General features: G+C 51.9%; 10 protein-coding genes across 10 annotated transcripts; 4 read left to right on the forward strand and 6 right to left on the reverse strand.

Moving 5' to 3' along the window:
* Window positions 1–2: 2 nt before the first annotated feature.
* Window positions 3–764, reverse strand: ASPSYDRAFT_84333 (uncharacterized protein; the record flags this gene model as incomplete). The annotated part of the gene is made up of 1 exon (XM_040851332.1): window positions 3–764. The coding sequence occupies one exon, from the start codon at window positions 762–764 to the stop codon at window positions 3–5; it is 762 nt and encodes a 253-aa protein (XP_040708121.1).
* A 164-nt stretch (window positions 765–928) lies between these two features.
* ASPSYDRAFT_301343 (uncharacterized protein) lies at window positions 929–3,948 on the reverse strand. The gene is made up of 11 exons (XM_040844743.1): window positions 2,331–3,948; window positions 2,192–2,279; window positions 2,028–2,140; window positions 1,930–1,977; window positions 1,843–1,877; window positions 1,703–1,791; window positions 1,619–1,654; window positions 1,510–1,563; window positions 1,327–1,463; window positions 1,071–1,272; window positions 929–958 (listed from the first exon to the last, which is right to left on the reverse strand). Exons 1-10 carry the CDS (start codon window positions 3,763–3,765, stop codon window positions 1,205–1,207), a joined length of 2,103 nt encoding a protein of 700 aa, XP_040708122.1. The 5' UTR covers window positions 3,766–3,948; the 3' UTR covers window positions 929–958; window positions 1,071–1,204.
* A 728-nt stretch (window positions 3,949–4,676) lies between these two features.
* ASPSYDRAFT_140852 (cytochrome P450) lies at window positions 4,677–6,265 on the forward strand (the record flags this gene model as incomplete). The annotated part of the gene is made up of 2 exons (XM_040841083.1): window positions 4,677–4,871; window positions 4,922–6,265. The coding sequence occupies 2 exons, from the start codon at window positions 4,677–4,679 to the stop codon at window positions 6,263–6,265; spliced, it is 1,539 nt and encodes a 512-aa protein (XP_040708123.1).
* A 708-nt stretch (window positions 6,266–6,973) lies between these two features.
* Window positions 6,974–8,117, reverse strand: ASPSYDRAFT_139264 (SDR family NAD(P)-dependent oxidoreductase; the record flags this gene model as incomplete). Its single annotated transcript, XM_040840930.1, has 5 exons — window positions 6,974–7,042; window positions 7,111–7,247; window positions 7,314–7,789; window positions 7,849–7,964; window positions 8,025–8,117. 5 exons carry the CDS (start codon window positions 8,115–8,117, stop codon window positions 6,974–6,976), a joined length of 891 nt encoding a protein of 296 aa, XP_040708124.1.
* Window positions 8,118–8,338: 221 nt separating this feature from the next.
* On the reverse strand, window positions 8,339–10,355 carry ASPSYDRAFT_192584 (uncharacterized protein; the record flags this gene model as incomplete). The annotated part of the gene is made up of 2 exons (XM_040843662.1): window positions 8,771–10,355; window positions 8,339–8,721 (listed from the first exon to the last, which is right to left on the reverse strand). The coding sequence occupies exons 1-2, from the start codon at window positions 10,029–10,031 to the stop codon at window positions 8,339–8,341; spliced, it is 1,644 nt and encodes a 547-aa protein (XP_040708125.1). The 5' UTR covers window positions 10,032–10,355.
* On the reverse strand, window positions 10,135–11,344 carry ASPSYDRAFT_301667 (uncharacterized protein). Its single transcript, XM_040844746.1, has one exon. The coding sequence runs from the start codon at window positions 11,216–11,218 to the stop codon at window positions 10,238–10,240; it is 981 nt and encodes a 326-aa protein (XP_040708126.1). The 5' UTR covers window positions 11,219–11,344; the 3' UTR covers window positions 10,135–10,237.
* ASPSYDRAFT_39015 (RidA family protein) lies at window positions 11,027–12,032 on the reverse strand. Its single transcript, XM_040845818.1, has one exon. It carries the CDS (start codon window positions 11,775–11,777, stop codon window positions 11,322–11,324), a length of 456 nt encoding a protein of 151 aa, XP_040708127.1. The 5' UTR covers window positions 11,778–12,032; the 3' UTR covers window positions 11,027–11,321.
* Window positions 12,033–12,249: 217 nt separating this feature from the next.
* Window positions 12,250–14,757, forward strand: ASPSYDRAFT_301670 (uncharacterized protein). The gene is made up of 6 exons (XM_040844748.1): window positions 12,250–12,464; window positions 12,522–13,386; window positions 13,439–13,499; window positions 13,553–13,691; window positions 13,739–13,799; window positions 13,854–14,757. The coding sequence occupies exons 1-6, from the start codon at window positions 12,304–12,306 to the stop codon at window positions 14,553–14,555; spliced, it is 1,989 nt and encodes a 662-aa protein (XP_040708128.1). The 5' UTR covers window positions 12,250–12,303; the 3' UTR covers window positions 14,556–14,757.
* ASPSYDRAFT_53843 (MCT family MFS transporter) lies at window positions 14,691–16,100 on the forward strand (the record flags this gene model as incomplete). The annotated part of the gene is made up of 2 exons (XM_040848749.1): window positions 14,691–15,844; window positions 15,935–16,100. The coding sequence occupies 2 exons, from the start codon at window positions 14,691–14,693 to the stop codon at window positions 16,098–16,100; spliced, it is 1,320 nt and encodes a 439-aa protein (XP_040708129.1).
* Window positions 16,101–16,533: 433 nt separating this feature from the next.
* Window positions 16,534–17,933, forward strand: ASPSYDRAFT_39018 (uncharacterized protein). The gene is made up of 3 exons (XM_040845819.1): window positions 16,534–17,008; window positions 17,164–17,219; window positions 17,294–17,933. Exons 1-3 carry the CDS (start codon window positions 16,910–16,912, stop codon window positions 17,868–17,870), a joined length of 732 nt encoding a protein of 243 aa, XP_040708130.1. The 5' UTR covers window positions 16,534–16,909; the 3' UTR covers window positions 17,871–17,933.
* The last annotated feature ends 1,300 nt before the right edge of the window (window positions 17,934–19,233 follow it).

Raw genomic sequence — 19,233 nt, forward strand, 5'->3', positions numbered from 1 at the left:
CATCAAAAAAACACTTGATAGCCAAAAGGATAATCCGTAAACCCAAGAACATAATTATAATCTTCCGCAGTCAAGAGCCCCTTGAAACACTCAATCTCCATTGCATTATACCTCTTCTCAAGACCTAAATATTCAAGAGCCATCAGGACATCACCCTCACAAACCAGGCCGTACGCGCCCAGCATGCGCAAGAACCTCAAGATGAAGTAGTTATTCGGCCCGCTGCGAGTCACCCAGAAGATTCTGTCAAACAACGGCAGGAAATCCCTATGTAGTATCCCGCATGGGATCAAGATCTCGTATGCACTGCTGCTGCTGCTGCTGCTGCTGCTGCTGTTGTTGTTGCTGGCGCCGAGAGAATGGAAAGGCTTGTCGATGCGTATGTGCTTGTTGTATTCCTCGTTGAAGCCGTCCTTGGGTCCTGAATCGATGGTGTAGGCTCGACAGACGTTTGGGGACTCGGTCTCTGGGTTGGTACCGGTGTCAAGTCTGTCTAGGAGGACAGTCCATTCTGTGCAGTTTAGGCCTTCGATTCCCCTAGAGATGCCGATGGAGATCCCGAGGAAGTCGATTTCTTGACAGGGCGGCTGCAGAGAGACTTCTGCTGGGGAGGTGGAGGTCTCAGGTAGATAAATGGGTTCGTCATTGTATGGCTCCAGCTGTGTAGGATGGATGATGGGGGAAGATCCCTTGTAAGGCTCTGTGGCGTTTGGAGGCGTAGAATGGACAATGAAAGGTCCATCATAGGGTTTGTCGGACGACATTTTTGTAGGAATTCGTTCTTTCCGCCGTTGATACCCTTGTTAACCTGTTATGTTGTTTCACGGTTTGGTGTGGCTGGCGCCTTGGTTTGTTATGAGACACCTGGATGGAGTATATATGCAAGTCCTCTCCTACTGTTGTGAATGAAGCCATTGCATCTTCTTCACAATTGGTATTTTATTGGATGCACAACTCACTAGAGAGTCAGTGCTTGCATCCAAGAGGAGGAGCCGAATCCATCTGCAGTATAGAAATCTCACAAATCTGCTGCTTCACTACTTCATAGCCTCTGTGAGCCATTCACTTACCTCCATCTAACTTTGATTGATAGAGACCAGGAGTGAACTGCGGTAGGCTTTCATGGAGAATCTCCTTTCATTTCCGCTCTAATCTAGAAACTACAGCGTGTACGAGAGATTAGACGCTCCATGACTGTTTCCAGTTACTTCTTCTTCGACGAGCCCGCACCCCTAGGCGTCGTCCCTCCGCGCCTTTTATATTTCCGCGGATCTAATACTATATCAGCACCTTCATACCGAAACGGTCAGAGCTCGCGGTACATACCTTTCCTACTCATCAGGGCTCTATTTCTCGTCCCCTTCCCTCCTTCCCAAAATCCGCTTCCTGCTTTCCCGACCAGGTACGCCCGGCAAATCCCGCAGTTTTCGGGGCGGTAGATTTGCTCGCGAGAACAGAAACCACTATATACGTTAGGCAGGCCATACACCACGTTTGTTAAGTACTTACCAGATCATGCGGTTAGCGTGCTCATTTGGATGGTCCGTAGCTGCGTCGTGACATCTAGTACTCTTGGTTAGGTTCTGTGGGACATTCAAATCTGCAGGGGTTGTCATACTTATCACAGGGGAAGACTTTAGCACAACAACCGAATCTGTTGGGTGTAAGTAAGATTGAGACGAATAGTTAGGAAGACACGCACCTGAACCAGCGGTAGCTTTTGCTATAGTGCATGCATCGACCGCGACGGGGTAATTCCTGGCCCGCTACGATACCAAGAATTTCCTTCGGCTAGGATAACCTGTCAGCTTCAATATTTTGTGAGAATATTAATATACGCACTTTCTTCCTTGTTGGGGCACGCTCGCGGGATGTGACTGCAAATATTAGTATTCGAGCCCTGACTTTGTTTCCAAGACCAGAACTTACACGCCGCAGACCCTACTCTGAGGAATTTCACCTCAGGAAGTTTGAAAACTGCAACAGTCAGTTACCGACATCAGCTATAGAACACACGTCGTGCATACCCATTTTACGATGGCATTGGCGGCAGTTGGCCATGGCGCTTTCTGCGCGAACTGCGACTATTCCGGGCCCGGGGAAAGGAGTTGAACACTCTGCACATGTTGGGATGAACCCACTAAAGGGAGGCGTAAGCAGATTATAGAACAAAAAATCATAGGTTACATACCTAGGGAGAAGATCCACAACTGTACAGCCGTCCAGGTCCAGATATCCCGCACGCGTAGAGTTTTGATGTATCAACAACCGACGAAATCCTTAAAGAATGAGTCGATGACGCAATTATAATAGGAATAGAAGATACCTACCAATACTCATTGAGTTTGAACATTTCTTGCAGACCTCCACCTTCGGAGACAGCGTGCCACTGCTGTCTTTGGTCTGAGGTATATTCCTCACATCCAACTGTTCTTTGCATCGGTCACACTTGATCGTAATGTAGAGACCAACAAGTTCAAGAAGTTCGATTCCATAGAGTTCCAGGAATGGGAAGGATAGAGCAACACCGTACTCAGTTGTTGGCTCTGGCATATCTGGTACTGGCGCACCACCGTCCTCTTCGTCATCTGAATAGTCGTCGTCATCAGTCGTAGAAATATCGGTCTCATCGCTACCACTTGTGCCATCACCGACAGTCCATTCTGGAGGCCGCTGAATAACATGAAGATGAGGCTTATCTTCATCTATGATAGAATGGTCCACAGTTTTCATGGGCCGTGGTTCTTCTGGCATTTCCAACTCAGGCTCGGGCTCGGGCTCGGGCTCGGGCTGCTGCGGCTCGGGGTGCTTGACGACCGTCTTCGCAAAGTTATGGATATTACTGGCTAGGTAGTTGACTTGAGATACCAGGTTTAGCTGAGAATGGTCCTTGGTCCATTGCGAGAAACCAACTTCAACGGAATGCGCCTCGGACCCACGAACCCCTTGAAGCTCAACGGAACTAGGCTCGAGGGGATATAGTGCGGGGACTGAAAGTCTGACTTTTTTGACTGCCCGAAGGGCAATTGGAAGACGGTCAACCTTTGTGGGCTGGATAGGTATGATGAAAAAAGAGCCATCTCTGGCTTTCTGGAACAGCGGCAATCTCCCAAGGCGAGCTTCAAGCTGCTTTGTTTCGACTGCTCTCCGCTTCTCTGCCTGGGCCCGCTCTTCAGCCGTATAAACCGGACGGGCCTCAACCACTGGTGGGGTTACCACACTCTTAGGTTTAGATTCTTGCGTCAATGATAGTGAACTCAGATTGTTCACCAGGGGCTCGCTAACAGCCTCTTCCTTCTTGGCGTTCTGTACAAACTTGAGAGTTGGCCCANGCTCAGTGGTAGTAAGGAGCCGCTCCAGATGTCGGTCCAGCGTATTGATCCAGTTGAGAAGGGTTCCACGCCCGCCCATTCTCACTGAACTATTAACGATGTCGTCAAATCCCCTGGACACATTTTCCTGGAATGCGGCTCCGATTTCAGGGTTGGCAACTTTCAGGGAGGGTCGTCCCTGCCCGGGATACGTTGAGGGTACATATAGAGCGCAATCTAACCTGTCCAGGTCGAAGGGAAAGTCTGGATCTGAGGGAACCAGCCCGAAGGACAATGTGACACCAGACTCACCAGTGCTTTCAGTAGGACGAAAGCGCCGCCTTAGTTGGTTGAGCTGAAATTCCCTCGGATTTGAGCTCTCCGTCCGAGAGATTGGACGCTGGCCAACACTGTTGCTGGCATTGGGGGTGGAAGTTATCGGACCGCCCGACATTGTGTATTTGTGTCGTAACAAGTTTAGCGGGGAAGATCTGTATAGACGAGCTCTATGCACAACGACGCACTCAGGTTGAATTGATTAGGTAAGGCAATATGAACGATAGCTTCTGGCACTAAAACATGGCACTCCAGCCACGAAACTACATATACTCCGTAGACAGGCCCCGGAAGGCGACCGAGCAATGAGTCAAGGTGAGTCAGTGTGAGATGCAGTGTGTGACTGCAGTGGCGTTCTTGGTCCCCCACTAATCCTCTTTCGGAATACGAGATCGCGATGTTGGCCTCAGGCTGGAAATATGCCTCAGGCACCAAATCGTCGGGCTCCGCGGATATCACTGTTTTCTCTCTGCTTCACTTTTCCATCAATTGATTGTCCAATGTCCATGGTTATCCATGGTTGTCCATTGTGTTTCATCCAATGTGACAGCCAAGGGATACTTCAACGTTCTATCTATTCGAAAAGGGGAGAGCCATGATGAGGTTAATCCTGAAGACGACGAAATGCCTCCATGGTGCCTTTTGTCCAAGAGATAGGTCTTCGTCCACAGTTTCTTAGAGTCGCTCTCCAGAATGCTTCCCCAGGGGCTGTGCAGAGCGATCCAATGCTTCCAAAAGTTTGGCATCGTCCGACCCCGTAGTTTCGAGATTGCTTAAGCATCCGTTCGCATGGGCTGACTCGGGAGAGCAGCTTCCCGGCCCGCCAAGGGGTGTAAGCCTCACCAGCAGTTGCTTGAGACACTGCCAAAAAGAACTTTCCAGGCTGCAGTAAATGCATGCCAGAGGGCCTGAGTTGACCTAGGGGCTCCATCAATCACCATGGCCAGATTACTTATTGCGCCCCATCTGTTATCTCTTCGGTCTCGTCTTCCCCCCATTCTCTCTATGCACTCTTGAGCAGCCTTCAGTATGATCTCGCCAATTCTGTTCAGTGCCTACGCCCTTGTGGGCGTAGTTGTCACAATTCTCTTGAATGTCGCTCGTCAGATCCTCTTCCACAACAAGAATGAGCCTCCAATGGTCTTTCACTGGCTCCCATTCGTGGGCAGTACCATCACTTACGGAATGAACCCTTACGAATTCTTCTTCTCTTGCAGAGAAAAGGTAATTGTTTACAATCATCGAAAATGAGCATAGCTAATGACGATGACTAGTACGGCGACATATTCACCTTCGTGATGCTCGGAAAGAAGACAACGGTGTATTTAGGCATCAAGGGCAACGACTTCATTCTCAACGGAAAACTCAAGGATGTCAACGCGGAGGAGGTCTATGGACCACTCACAACTCCTGTTTTTGGATCTGACGTGGTCTACGATTGCCCCAATTCCAAGCTCATGGAGCAGAAGAAGTTCATCAAGTTCGGGCTCACGCAAAGCGCACTCGAATCGCACGTCCAATTGATTGAAGCGGAGGTTTTGGACTACCTTAAGACGTCTCCGCGGTTCAAGGGAAACTCGGGAGTACTTGATGCACCAGCGGCCATGGCTGAGCTTACGATCTTTACTGCTGGGAGCGCACTGCAAGGGGAGGAGGTCCGTAAGAAGCTCACCACTGGGTTTGCCGACCTCTTCCACGACCTCGAACAGGGCTTTACTCCAATCAACTTCATCCTCCCATGGGCACCGCTTCCGCAGAACCGCAAACGTGACATTGCTCATGCTCAGTTACGAGCAACCTACATGGATATCATCAACGACCGGCGCAAGAAAACCGAACCCCAAACGCCAGATATGCTTTGGAATCTCATGAACTCCACGTACAAGAATGGTACTCCCGTACCAGACAAGGAGATAGCCCACATGATGATTACTCTTCTCATGGCCGGCCAACACTCATCGTCCTCGATAAGTGCATGGGTCCTGCTCAGGCTGGCATCCGAGCCTGGGGTTCTCGAAGAACTCTATCAGGAACAGCTCGACAATCTCAAACACGACAGCCGTGGCCAATTTGAGCCCCTACAGTACAAAGACCTTGACCTTCTTCCATTTCACAAGAGCGTCATCAAAGAAACACTCCGAGTCCACCTGTCGATCCACTCCATTCTGCGCAAGGTGAAAAACCCAATGCCAGTTCCCGGCACATCCTACGTTGTCCCGGCCAGCCATGTCCTCCTGGCCTCCCCCGGTGCGACAGCGCTCAGCGACGAGTACTTCCCCAACGCGAGTGTCTGGAACCCACACCGCTGGGACAACCGACAGGCCGACAAGGAAGAAGAAGAGGAAGGCGGAGAGCTAATTGACTACGGCTATGGTGCGGTGTCAAAGGGCACGAACAACCCGTATCTCCCGTTTGGTGGAGGCCGACACCGGTGTATCGGAGAGAAGTTCGCCTACGTCAATCTGGGAGTGATTGTTGCGACTATTGTGCGCAACCTGAAGCTTTACAATGTGGGCGACAGGAAGGGTGTTCCCCCGACTGACTACTCGTCGATGTTCTTGGGCGCTATGCAGCCGGCTGTTGTTGGCTGGCAACGGCGCTTCCCTGAAAGTTCATAGGCTGGTTTTCCAGGTTCAAGGAAGATACGTTTGTAATATAATAATGGAACATTTTTTAATTTCATCTGACCAACTTAAAATGGTAAACATGCTTGTTGTTATAGAAGCGCCCGCAGCGCATTGACGCCTTAAGTGAAGATCTTATGGCAAACATCAACTGACGAAATCCTAGGGCAGACACGAGGAATGCATGATAAATATAAAACACGAGGACCGACAGGGCCTAGCTAGGTGAGAATGTAGCAATGTCATCCGTCAAGTGCATGACAATAAAGCCCCTTATTATAGAGGGTAGGTATAGCAGCCCCATTATCACGGCTGGGGTTTACTCCGGAATCAGGACTCTGTTCGTTTCTGCCAACGCATCGATCCGGTGACTCCCAGATCGGCATCATCGTGCGCATCTCATTAGCATCTCATTATCTTGCTGACTCTGTGCTTCCTGCAGTGCAGGGATCGCACCGGGCCTCGACTCTCAGCCCCAACCCTCCATCAGCGAAATCCAGCCTCCTCGACGGCGACCCCGAATGCTGGCTACGTATTATACTACATTCTGACTACCCGGTACGGGTCCAAAGTACTTTACTGTATGTAACTCGGCGTAATAGAACAGAGCCTGACGGCGCATCATACACGGACTTTTATCGGCAGAGGAGCTGGCTTTCTTGGTTTAACACTATGCACAATACGAAGTCTTCTCCTTCTCTCTCATTCCTGTCCATTCGCCAACAGGATGCGGCCGCCATCAACGCAAAGCGAGATTCCGTCGACATATGCCTGTTCGGTGGATGATGCAATCAGTATTAAGCTCCTGAATTAGTGCCGTGTCCGGATACCCGACTCACCCCAGCCTTGCTAACGAGATACAACACCGTCCCAGCAATATCCTCAGCATTTCCTGCTCGCCGAGCCGGGACCTTGTCGAACAACGAGCTGAAGATATTTCCCTCCGCGCCGACAGGGTTCATGTTGCTGGGAACGACTATACAAAGGCAAAAAGGCGTGTTAGTATTGTAAAAAAGACCAGACGGTAAGAATGAAAACGTACAGCCGGGATTGATCCCTACAACGCGCACATAGAACCGGCTATACTTGGCCGCCAACAACCTGACCAGATGATCAGTAGCAGCCTTGCTCGCCGCATAGCTGGTCAAATCTACATTCGTGGCATTGTGCATGCTCGCGCAAGAGCTCGTCACTACCATGACTCCACGGCCTTCCTCACGGCCTTTTCTTTTGTCGATGTTTCTATCCGCAGCCGCAGCGAGGAGCGGGAGAAAAGCGACGCTGAGGAAATAGTGCGCGGTCGTGTTCACCCGGAACGTATCCTCCCAGTCCTTGCTGTCGATGGACCACATTGAGGCCTGGAGCTCTGTCAATGGCGCCGTGAGGACGTTGCATGGGAGAGAGGGATCTCGCCGGATTCCGGCGTTGGAGATGAGCATGTCTAGTGCTGTTTCTTTGGACGATATCGTTTCGGCGAGGTGTTGTATTGCGTCTTTGGATGAGACATCGCAGGCGATTCTGGATTATTAGGGATTTGAGTCGCTGGGTTGCTACGGTGTGAGCGTTTGCTTGCTTACCCTTCTGCGCTTCCACCAGCGTCTCGTCCTAACTCGTTCAGCTCGCGGATGGTTTCTGCTATGGGGTCGCTGGGGAGAGCGACGAGATATACTTTTGCCCCGTTTGATACCAGGCCCTGTAACGTCGTAAAGTGTTAAATTGTGCTGCTGGGTCCTCGGGTTATCGGGATTCGTACCCTAGAGATCATGAGCCCAATGCCACTGCTTCCGCCGGTGACCAGCGCAACGCGGTCTTTGACATTGAACAGCCCGAGAGCGTCAAGAGACATTTTGATTGTTCGAAAAGCAGTAACTACTAAGTACCAACGACAAGGAGTCAACAATATTTATCATCTCGTACCAGAGCGGAGAAATCGGTAGGCCTGTCGGACCCCCCGAACAGCCACAACAGCCACGATAACCCCAACTCTCACTCTAGAACAGACCACCCAAGTGCTATGTACCAAGGTACATGGAACTGCTATAGTATCCTGCTTCCTAAAGCCTGGAATCACTCCTTGTAATGCTCCCTAGTCCTCCCCTCCGCCTTACTCAAACACTCCGCAGCCACCGCATCATCCCTAGGAACCAACCGGACCTTAAAGTCTCTCGGAATAGCAACCAGAGCTGTTTTAAACTGGTTGTAATCGACATAGTCCGTGTTCGGAGGCGCGTCCTCGCTCGCGACAATCTTGTACGTCGAAAGGAGCCGAAGCAGCGCGGCGTAGAGCAGCCGGGACGCAATGTACTGCCCAGAACAGGCGCGCGAGCCTGCGCCAAAGCTCAGATGCGGGAGACTGGTTACTTCTCGCTCTACTGGCGGGGTTAGAGATTTGAGCCAGCGCTCAGGGTCGAATTTTCCGCCGTTGGGGCCGAAGTGATCCACATCTATAACTCAAGTCAGCCGGGGCAGCCCCGGGGGTAGGGGGCTTGTATAACGTACCATGGTTTCCAGCTTGGGCGTTAATGAGAATCATTGTCTTTGGCGGGATTATTGCCCCGTTCCAGTTCACCTCCGTCACGGTCTTGCGAGGCAGGCTCATCGCGCTGACTGTGTAGTACCGGCCGGCCTCCTTGATGATGGCATTGATATAGGGGACTTTCTCCTCACTAACAGCGCTGGTCCAAGCATCGCGTATGTCAGGGTAATGCCGCTTGATATCCTCGTAGGCACGGTCCTGCCAGACCTGGCCCTCAGGAGTAGACAATGACCCAAGAGCAGAAGTCAATGTACCGGGGATAGTTTCGAATCCTCCAGACACCAGAGACAAACAGATTGAGGAGACCTCGACCCCTGTGAGCTTTGTCTCTTCGTCCTTCAGAATGGCCGCTGAAATGCATGGCTTATCGGTGCCCTTCTTGATCATCTCGCGGACTTTATCTAGCAACAGGTTGAGGTATGCGTCGCGGCGCTCGCGCAGCTCCTTCGACCGTGCATTCTTCTCGTTATTCGGGAGGTAGCGCAGGACAGGGATATAGTCCTGGAGATTCTCCGACGCACTGCGCAGAAGCGAGATCGCCGAGCCAACATGTAAGATCTCGCGCAGGAGGTCGTCATACACGGCGTCCATGCGGATCCCATAGCACAGCGTCAGGGTCGTGTTCAGCGCATACCGCTGGATATAAGGCCTGACATTCAGCTCGATCGCCCCGTTCGAGCTATCGCGGTGCATGTCGCGAACAATGCAGTAGCTCTCCAGATCGAACATTGGGTGGTAGTTGCGCAGGGCTGGTCTCCCCAGGGCGGTGCCTGATGCCTTGCGCTTTTTCTTGCACGAGTCGTCCCAGGGCGAGGAGCCGATTGTGAACCCCTGTGTGCTGCTTACGACGCCGTGGAAGGTGTAGAGCTTTGGTCGGTCGATGACGGCGTTTTGGTGGGCCAGGAGCATCTTGCGGCAGTCTTCGAAGGAGTTGACGACCACTGCGCGAGTGTTGCCGAGTTTGATCTGGAAGACTGAGTGGCCGTACTGCCTCCACCAGCCCTCGCAGACGCTTGCGTGGTCGTCGCCGAGCTTCAGCAGGTGGCCGAAGACTGGAATTGCGCCTGGGATTTCGGGCAGTCCTTTGATATGGGGGATGTCGGTTGCAAGGGCCACCTTGTAGATGAGGTAGAGAAATAGGGGAATCAGTCCCAGGAAGTAGCTTCGTGGGACTACGCCCAAGAGAGCCAAATGCTCGTCCAGGTTGAAGTTTGTCTTGATCATTTTGATTGCTGATCTTGCTGTTGGAGGTTGCAGTTGAGAACGAGTCTGAGATTTATACCACAATGCAACACTGGAATTCACATGGTTGACAACCCCCCAGTGCCTCTTGTCTATCGAGACTAAGTGCCGGGGTGTCGGACAGTCCGAAGCTGATATGTATCTTCAGCAATATTGAGCTGTCTAGCCGGGTAGCCTTGTGTATAGCCCTATTTACTCAGAAACAGCCTGATCTGCCTGTCCATCCACTCATTATCTTCGTCATTGCTGCCTCCTCCGGCAATATGACCCCAGACCGAAGGAATCACCGCCAGTTCTCCATACTGCAGAAACTCAGCCTCCTTCTTACTGGCCTCCCACTTGAAGTACTGATCCGTGCGACAAGGCATAAGCAGAATCCTTGCCTTCAGCCTGCGTAGTGCACTTTCAAGCGTCACCCCCCTGCCAATGTCCGACCGCTGCCACATCCCCAGCAGAGCCAACAGATCGTCAGGATGCCAGTCCTCGTAATTCTTCCCACCTACAACTTCAGCCCATTCCGTCAGAGAGTTGAACCCCTGTTTCTCGAAAAGCCGCTCCTCGAACCATTCGGCGCTGGTCAGCCAGGCGGAATACGCTCTCCCAAATGCATGCAGACCGCGGAGGGGCGGCTGTCCATTTCGAATAGAAGAAGAGCTATTGTAATCAACGGAATGGACAAGAGCAGCCTTGGGGCCCTCCAGAAACTGACGGTTATGCAGACTGGTTCTCGCAGATGAGCATATCACCACAGCGCGTTGGACCATCTCCGGGTACATCGCGGCCCAATGATATGCACACTGTCCGCCCATGGAAAAGCCAACGATGACATCCAGCGCTGGAATGCCGAGGTGCTCTGTGATTAATCTGTGCTGGGCCCTGACGCAGTCCTGGTAATCGAGGGTCGAGGGGAAATTGGCCATGTTTGAGGGACTCGAGGACTCGCCGTTGCCGAGGAGGGCTACCACGATAACTCGATAGTCGCGGAGTGCCCCAGTGACGAAGTTCAGTGTAGTGTTGATGCGTCCGCGGAAGCATGTTGGGATGAGTGCTGTTTTCTTGCTATCTACGTTGAACTCGCGATACGCCAGGCGGAGAGAGAGAGAGTCGCCATTCTGGAAGGTGGAGTTGTCGAGTTCATAGTACTGGATGGAAGTGGGATTGTACGACATAGTGATAATAACAAAGTTTTATGACAGGTGTTGGTTGTTAAGATCAAAGCTGAAGTATTTATGTCGGAGAGACCGACTCCTCCCCCTCCTCCTCGATCCAGCCCTAACTGTCAAAAACCGCAGTCGCCTTAATCTCTACTGCAAAGCGCGGATCAGGCAGTTCTCTCACTCCAATCGTCGCCCGACTAGGCGCGCTCGCGCGGTCCGACCAGACCTTATTCCACTCCTCATTCATGGCCGCATACTGGGTCTTCATGTCCAGGATATAGACGGTTGCGTCGACGATGTTGCAGAGATTGGCCTTCCCACCGGACGCACCCTGGATGATGCTGTCGACCCTGCGCAGAATAGCAGCTGTCTGCTGCCGCACGTCGATCGTGAATGTGCCGTCTGTGTTCTCAGTAACCCCTTCGTAGGTTCCATCAGGGCTGACTGCGGCGATTCCGGAGACGTAGATTGTGTGGTACGTCGAGGGCTGCACGACGCGGGCGTGGGAGTACCGGGTTGGGCCTGCGCGCTTCTCGGGGTCGAGAAGGAATGATTGGCCGTTTGGAGACATTCTGAGCTGTAACTTGATAATTGATATTGGGTTGGATGTTGGAAATGTATACGTTTGTAGGTATTTATTTGCATTTGTTGCATGTCGGACTGTCCGACAGCGGCAATGCCGAAGTCACCAAGTCACCAAGTGCAAGATCAGGACGCTCATGATTTATTGTTCTTTGAAAAGTTGGAGGTCTTTTCTACATCTGTTCATGGATTAGTTACATGAACTTTCCTGAGTAGTGTGTTATCCTGGCCATCGACTTCAAACCCAGCATGTGGGGATCATCATCCACCAGGACAGATTACTAGAGACGTACCGCTGGCTGCACCAACGTGTACGGAGTACTGGTTTAACAACAGATAAGACTTGTAAAAGATAATGCCCTTCATTCCGATTGGCAGTTAGCAGCTCATTCCCCGCATTTGGGGGTCAAAGTGTGGGGTGTATTCCTTCACGTTGATAGCTGGATGTCTTCACCAGATAACACTCTCTATATCTCCCCATCCCATACACCTTGTTTGTTTCTTTCAGAGTAATAATGCCGGAACTCACTGCCAGGGCAGAAAACTCCTGCAAGCGATGCTACCGCAGGAAAAAGCGCTGCGACAAGACCCTGCCCCAGTGTCATGCCTGTAAACGTGCCAATGTCTCGTGCAGCTTCCTCGACGAGGAGGCGCCGGTAGCATCTTATCCAGTCGCGTAAGTTCAGCCTTGGCTACTGATGTACCGTAGCTCGTGCTAATATAATGACCGCAGCTATGTGCGCGGTCTGGAGCGCCGAGTCAAAGAGCTGGAGCAACAGCTCGCGTCTTCGCTGACACCCCAAGATTCACAAAACGACCCGGTGTCGCATACCTGGGACCAGAGTGCTGTTGATGTCCGGGGATCGCTGGGAGATTCTGTGTTTGTCGCAAACAACTCGCCTCCCCCGGACATGGCGATGCCCAACATCGACCCTCTTCCCAGGCAGAAGCCGGACAATCTGTCAGAAGAGCTGCGACTGCTGTCACTGGAGGCAGCTGCAGAGCGCTATCTCGGTTCCTCGTCGGGCCTCTCCTTTGCCAAACTCACCCAGACTGTTCTTCGCCGGTTATCCCCAGACCAAGATGGCTTTGTCTTTGCTGGAGAGAACAGCGGCGACGGCGACGAATTCCGACAAGATCCAGACTGCGATATGGACCCCGTGTTGGATATCAATCCGATTTTTTTCGAGATGAACACTTCATTCAGCAGTCCACTGCCCCTGAATTCGCATTCGCTATTCGGGAGCGGGAACCCGCCTGTTGAACAGGCAGATGCAGATGCAGATGCAGATGCAATGGAGCTGGCCTTGCTGGAGCCGGGACATATCAGCCACCTCTTGGAATTCTACTTTGCACACTCACACACCCTGTATCCAATAATCCGCAAGACGGACGTTGAAGAGGTCCTCTGGAGGATCTTTGCTGATCCGCTGGATCCCCTGGCCCAGTCTCCGCTGTGGCAGTTCAGGGTATGGATGATTCTGGCGATTGGGTCGACGACGTATTGCTCCGTCTCTTTGACAGATGAGACCGAGCCCGTGCGGCTCTTCAACAAGGCCATGGCTTACTTTGAGCCGGCAATGGGGTGCGGCGACTTGGTGGGTGGTCTCTATTCCTGATATGATTACGGCTAATGAACTCGAATATAAGGCCGGCCTAGAGGTTTTGATGCTGCAGGTTTCTTATTCCTTCTTTAACAAAATTGGGCCCAGTATGTGACTATGTGACTCTGGTAATTCCCACCTCTTTGTCTAATCTAAATAGATACGTGGTTCTTGGTGGGCGTCGCTGCTCGCATGGCAACGGGGATGGGCCTGCACACCGACGAAGTATACCAGACTCTGGCAGTCGACGTCGCTGAGCAGCAGAAGCGGATATTCTTCTCTCTGTATATGATGGATCGGTAATTGCAACCCTTTACGTGGGAACGGACACAATTAATACTCGCAGTGTCGTGTCATTGGCCTTGGGGCGACCCTTTGCTATCCAGGACGACGACATCACAGTCGAGGCATGTCTCTACCTTAATACCTATACTATTGAAGCTCAGTACTAAATCTTTTAGCCATTTGCCGATGCCGACGATAAAAACATAAACCGCGACGCAATCACCCCCGCCAGCAATCTCGAGCCATCGACCATGGCCGTCCCATTGCACATCCTCGCCCTGCGCAAGATCGCAAGCGACATTGGCAGCAAGATCCACGCCACAAAGTATGTCAGTGAGCGCCAAAGCTTCGAAGCAAGAGACCAAATCATCCAGCAGCTCCACAAACGCCTTGTCGAGTGGCGCCGGAGCATGCCATTCCCCCTGCCCGATCTCCAGTCCAAAGTGCCCCATCTCTGCACCAGCTGGTTCGACCTGAACTACTACACCCACGTTATCATGCTCTACCGGCCGTCGCCTCTAAGCCCCGTGCTCGACGTCTCCAAGATGAAAATCCTCGCAGAAGCATCCGACATGGCGATTCGGCAGGCAATCAACCTCCACCGCCAGCGCCGGTTTGCTTACAACTGGCTCAATCTCGTGGCTGTCTTCAACTCTGCGCTGTCTCTTATGTATACCTCTACTGCTGCCCTAGCAGACGAGAGTCGTCTTGCGTTGGTAATGGACCAGAGCAGGGCGATCGCGGGCTTGGAGCTGGCGGTGGAGCTGTTGGATTCGTTTAGTAGCAAGTTTCCCTCTGCGAGGAAGATCCAGACGATGATCCAGACTGTCATTGCAAGGCTCAATGTATATACCCTGTTTTCGTGGCCGGAGTCGTGAATTGAAACAATCCTTGTCGGACAGTCCGACAGCTGAACCACTACCATTAGCCTTTTCATATCCATTCCACACTTTTATCTCTTGCAACAAAAAAGTCAAAAGACAAATTGTTCCGTTTCCATTGTCTCTACCGGAATGTCTGCAGCAGATGAACCAGTGTTACGCTTGGAGCGAGAGGATCATTCATTGCAGACCCAAGAGAAAGGCAGTCCAGAGAGAAACAATGCCAGCCAGATATCCTATCCAGAAGGCGGGCTGGCCGCGTGGAGTGTCGTCCTGGGGAGCTGGATGGCCTGCTTCGGCACCATGGGTTTGATGAACAGCCTGGGAATATTCCAGGCATATCTCGAAGAGAACGAGCTGCAGCAACTCTCCTCGGGCAAAGTTGCCTGGATCTTTGGCGTCTACTCCTTCCTGGCCTTCTTCTGTGGAATCCAAGTTGGCCCTATATTCGACGCAAAGGGCCCGCGGATCCTGATCATCTGCGGAGGGACTGGGACAGTCCTATATCTGGTCCTTCTTGGTTTCTGCACCCTATACTGGCACTTCATGGTCGTTTTTGGCATTGTCGGTGGAATCAGCCTGTCTCTCACCTTCAACCCTGCAATCTCCATTGTCGCGCACTATTTCAACCAGCGACGAGGCCTGGCAACCGGCATTGCTTCGTCCGGCGCCTCCTTTGGCGGCGTCATCTTCCCCCTGCTTTTCCAGAATGTGATCTCGAAAGTCGGGTTCGCCTGGGCCACGCGTGTAATCGCTCTCGTCGATCTGGTTACCTTGATCGCCGCGGTCCTGCTCATCAGGCCCCGGTTCCCCCCCAAGTCCAACACCTCAGCCAGGGCCATCCTCCCGGACATCTCCGTCTTTCGCAACACAGGACTCCTACTCGCAAGCATGGGCATGTTCTTCATGGAATGGGGTCTCTTCGTCCCAATCACCTACCTGACATCGTACGCATTGTCCCACGGCATGCCCGCGCAATTCTCCTTCCTCCTCCTCTCCCTGATCAACGCCGGTGCGATCTTCGGCCGCTGGATCCCCGGCTACTGCGCCGACCGCATCGGGCGATTCAACACCTTCATCATCACCATCTCCGGCTGTCTGCTATTCACCGCATGCCTGTGGATGCCCGCCCAGTCCAGCAAGCCCGTAACAACCGTTTTCGCCCTGCTGTTTGGGTTCGCGAGCGGGAGCAATGTCAGTCTGGCGCCCGTGTGCATCGGCCAGCTTTGCAAGCTGGAGGCTTATGGGCGGTACTACGCGACTGCTTACGCTATTGTCAGTATAAGGTATGCCATGCCTATATATATCGTTTTCTCCCCGTGTGGCTGCAGACACGGCCAGCTGATATCCATTCCCATTCTCATTCTCATTCACAGCACTCTGACGGGCATTCCAATCGCCGGCCAAATCCTGACGCAGTGCGGAGGCGAGTTCTGGGGCTTGATTGTGTTTACTATTGCTAGCTATGCTGCTAGTCTTGTCTGCTTGGTTGCTGCGAAGCTTTACTGCTGTGGATGGACGGGGGTTAAAGCGATCTATTAGCATATTGCGAATACCATGAAAGTCCTCGAACCACCAGGTTCCATTTCCATATTACAGAGTAGCCAGCTTCCCCCCAAAGGAACTTCAAGGGCTGCAGAACGTGGATGTCAGAGAGCTTCTCCCATGCGGTGAGAGGGATCGCGCTGCGGATGACCTGCGAAGCCCTAACTCTCAACCGGGACTCCAGCTATAGTGGCCGGAATCGACTTCAGTTAGAGCCTGCTCCGAACTCGGTGAGTTTAAGTCAGGAATTAACGTTCTACCTAACATGCCATGGGGGTCCGTTGAAAACTTTTTATTGTTCTTGTTCTACTTAGCTCCAAGAGTTCACCAACATACGTAAGGCCTCACGATGAGGATGGTTACATTAGGACAGCAGATAATGCCTTTTTTCGATCTTTCCTACGAACAGCGACAAACAATTGAACTTACGGTCCATTAGCTATTCTCGATGCTTTGTATTTGAGATTTCTGAATGGACCTTTTTCATTCTTTGTCTCTTCCAGACTTTCCTTGCGTTTAGAAGTCATCTCCATCCATCAAAGGATACAAAGGACGCACGATATGTGCTTGGAGATAGTGAAAGGCACTTGGTGAGAGAACAAGATATAATAAAGCGGCATCTTCACCAACACAGCCCTTAACGGGAAGATATAAACCCGACACAACTCCCTCTGAGAATGTCCACAAACTCACTGCGCAAGGATCTCCAAGTCCAAGTTAGTTTAAATACATAGGAAACTCGCTCGTCATGTCTTCCAAACTGGCCGGTGGACCTAAAGTTGCAGCTTGTGTGGCCCAGATGTTGGATGGCGCCAAATGCGGATACGTCCAATGGGGCTGGGAGAACATCGATTCGTGGACGAAGGGGGAGAAGATGGGATTCAGGGAAACCGAGTTTGCAATTCCTGATAGCAAGATTGAATATGCCATTAGCGTCTTAGAAGTCAATGGGGTCCCCCGCTGCAAGGACCCGAAATGCACTGAATTCAAGCAAGACTGGTGTGACGTCCTCGTAGCTGACGCGTTGACGCTGACGCTGAAAGGCACACCGGGTTTTTACCTCTCAAGACAGCACCCATTTGGAGGGCTACTGCCCAGAAATCAAGGAGACCCGATCTGGATGCGAAAAACCGAACACATCCTGTAAGCGCCGCGCACTTTCACTACAAGGACAACGACGGGGTGCTTACACTTCTGCCCCAGAGTGAAATCGCGCCCTGGCTTGCAGAGATCGAGCCAGGGCCTCCTGCTCCTGGGGACCCTGATCTAGTCATGGTAGAACGGCCGGGGTTCTATCCAGTCAAGATCTTGCGCCCCGCTTCGTTTACTGAGGCCGTGATCCGACTACTCTGCCGCGATATGGTCCGTAATAACGACCTTGCGCTCCTATGGTTATTTATGATTGATCGCATTAAGGAGGACGAGACTACGTTCTCTCGACACCTCCGGCCCGAATTCCAAGCCGCCTGGAATGGGCTCATGGGGGGTGGTGGCTACAGAAACCACTTGGTCGAGGCTGCGCAGCTCCGCGAGAAACTAATCGCAGAGAACAGGCTTCCAGCCGACCTTCCTTGCATCAGCATCGACGAAGAGTTCAAAAATATGCCGAGTCAGGATGTGCGGCGTCTAAGAGGCGAAGTCCAATTCGACAAGGCCAAACCGATATTTGAAAGATTTGCGGCCGAACTATTGCAGATGCCTAAGATATCCCCGGATACAGATATCGAACCCATGCGCATGCTTCATAGGTTCTTCCGCGATTGTTAGCTCTGCAATTCGAGCCTTTCTGCTTGATAGGCAACATGTTTGTTAGTTATTTCTCAAATCTCATTCCCTTGACAGCCAAAGATATACTCCGTAGTAAACGAAGATCGTCAACGAAGATGCAGTCCGTCACAAAGATACGGCGTTATGGTATAACATCTGTAATGGCGACCCACGTCCAGCAACTCTGTGTAAGCCTATCACCGTCTCAACCCAGACCCGCAGTTGCATCCTTTTACTCACAGCCCGCACTCCCATTGGCCGCCTAGAATGGATTTCACCAGCCACAGCTGAGATCCGCCTCCTCCGAGGCTCCAGGCCGTTTTCTCCCGGGCAGAGTCGGAGCGCTGCACCCCGCGCACGCGGTCCCGGCGAGGCAAGTTTCCCGGTTTGGAGTGACCGGCTTTCTGATTGAGTAACCGGGGGCGGCGGTCCAGACTTTGACGTCGGAAAATTCAGGAGCGGTCGCGAATCAGCAGCTCAGGATTCTCCAGGCGGGATCCAAGGTTGGGTCCCGTGATTGCAAGGATTTTTCGCTGTGCTGGCATTGGCTGCTGCGTTCTTCTTTTTCGGCTGTCGAATATTCGATCTGAACTCTGAACTAAACCACTGCCCAGTTCCCAGTAACCAGTAACCACTGATTTGGTCAGGTCGCGGTGCCGCAGTATACCGTACTTCATGGACAAGTACTACGTACTACGTACTACGTCATCTTCCCTCATGGCCTCGTGATCCCCTCGACCGAGTAACAAAGAGAGTTCAGGCGTCTCTGGCAATAACTCTACCCCGGATTACGACACGCTGTTCTGGCTGCCCCGCGTTCGGAAACCGGCGCTGCACTCAGCTGAGTTGACGTTGACGTTAATGTTAAATGACATTGACAGACATTGACATCTTGATGAAAAGGCCGATCGAGGCTCTCTATGTCTCTATCCGACTACCTTGTTTGTATATCTTAGTAGTACTACTAAAAATTATCAGCCCTACCAACCAAGGTAATGATTAATGACCATATAATAATGACCTAACCATGAACATCACCACCACCACAACAATCCATCTCACCCAACAGTCCTCCGTGCCCCTGTCCCAGTTCCATTCAAATCACGATGCAAAATTTCTTTGGAAGCCTGGCGCCTCATCGCTCATAACGACCTCACAGTCTCCTTTCTTTTCAGGTCGCAGGCGGCGCACTGCAGCGAAACACATCGCCAGCATCCCTCTTCCGTGCGGGATACGCCCAAGATCCAAGATCCAAACAATTCCACACTCCCTTCTTTTTTTTCCTTTTATTTGTGTTTGTAAAATTCCCCGCTCGTTTTTTGTTTCACGTTTCTTGTCCACGCTTGCTGCAGCGTACGGACTG

The sequence above is a fragment of the Aspergillus sydowii genome, assembly GCF_001890705.1.
Source record: "Aspergillus sydowii CBS 593.65 unplaced genomic scaffold ASPSYscaffold_1, whole genome shotgun sequence".
Taxonomy (NCBI): domain Eukaryota; kingdom Fungi; phylum Ascomycota; class Eurotiomycetes; order Eurotiales; family Aspergillaceae; genus Aspergillus; species Aspergillus sydowii.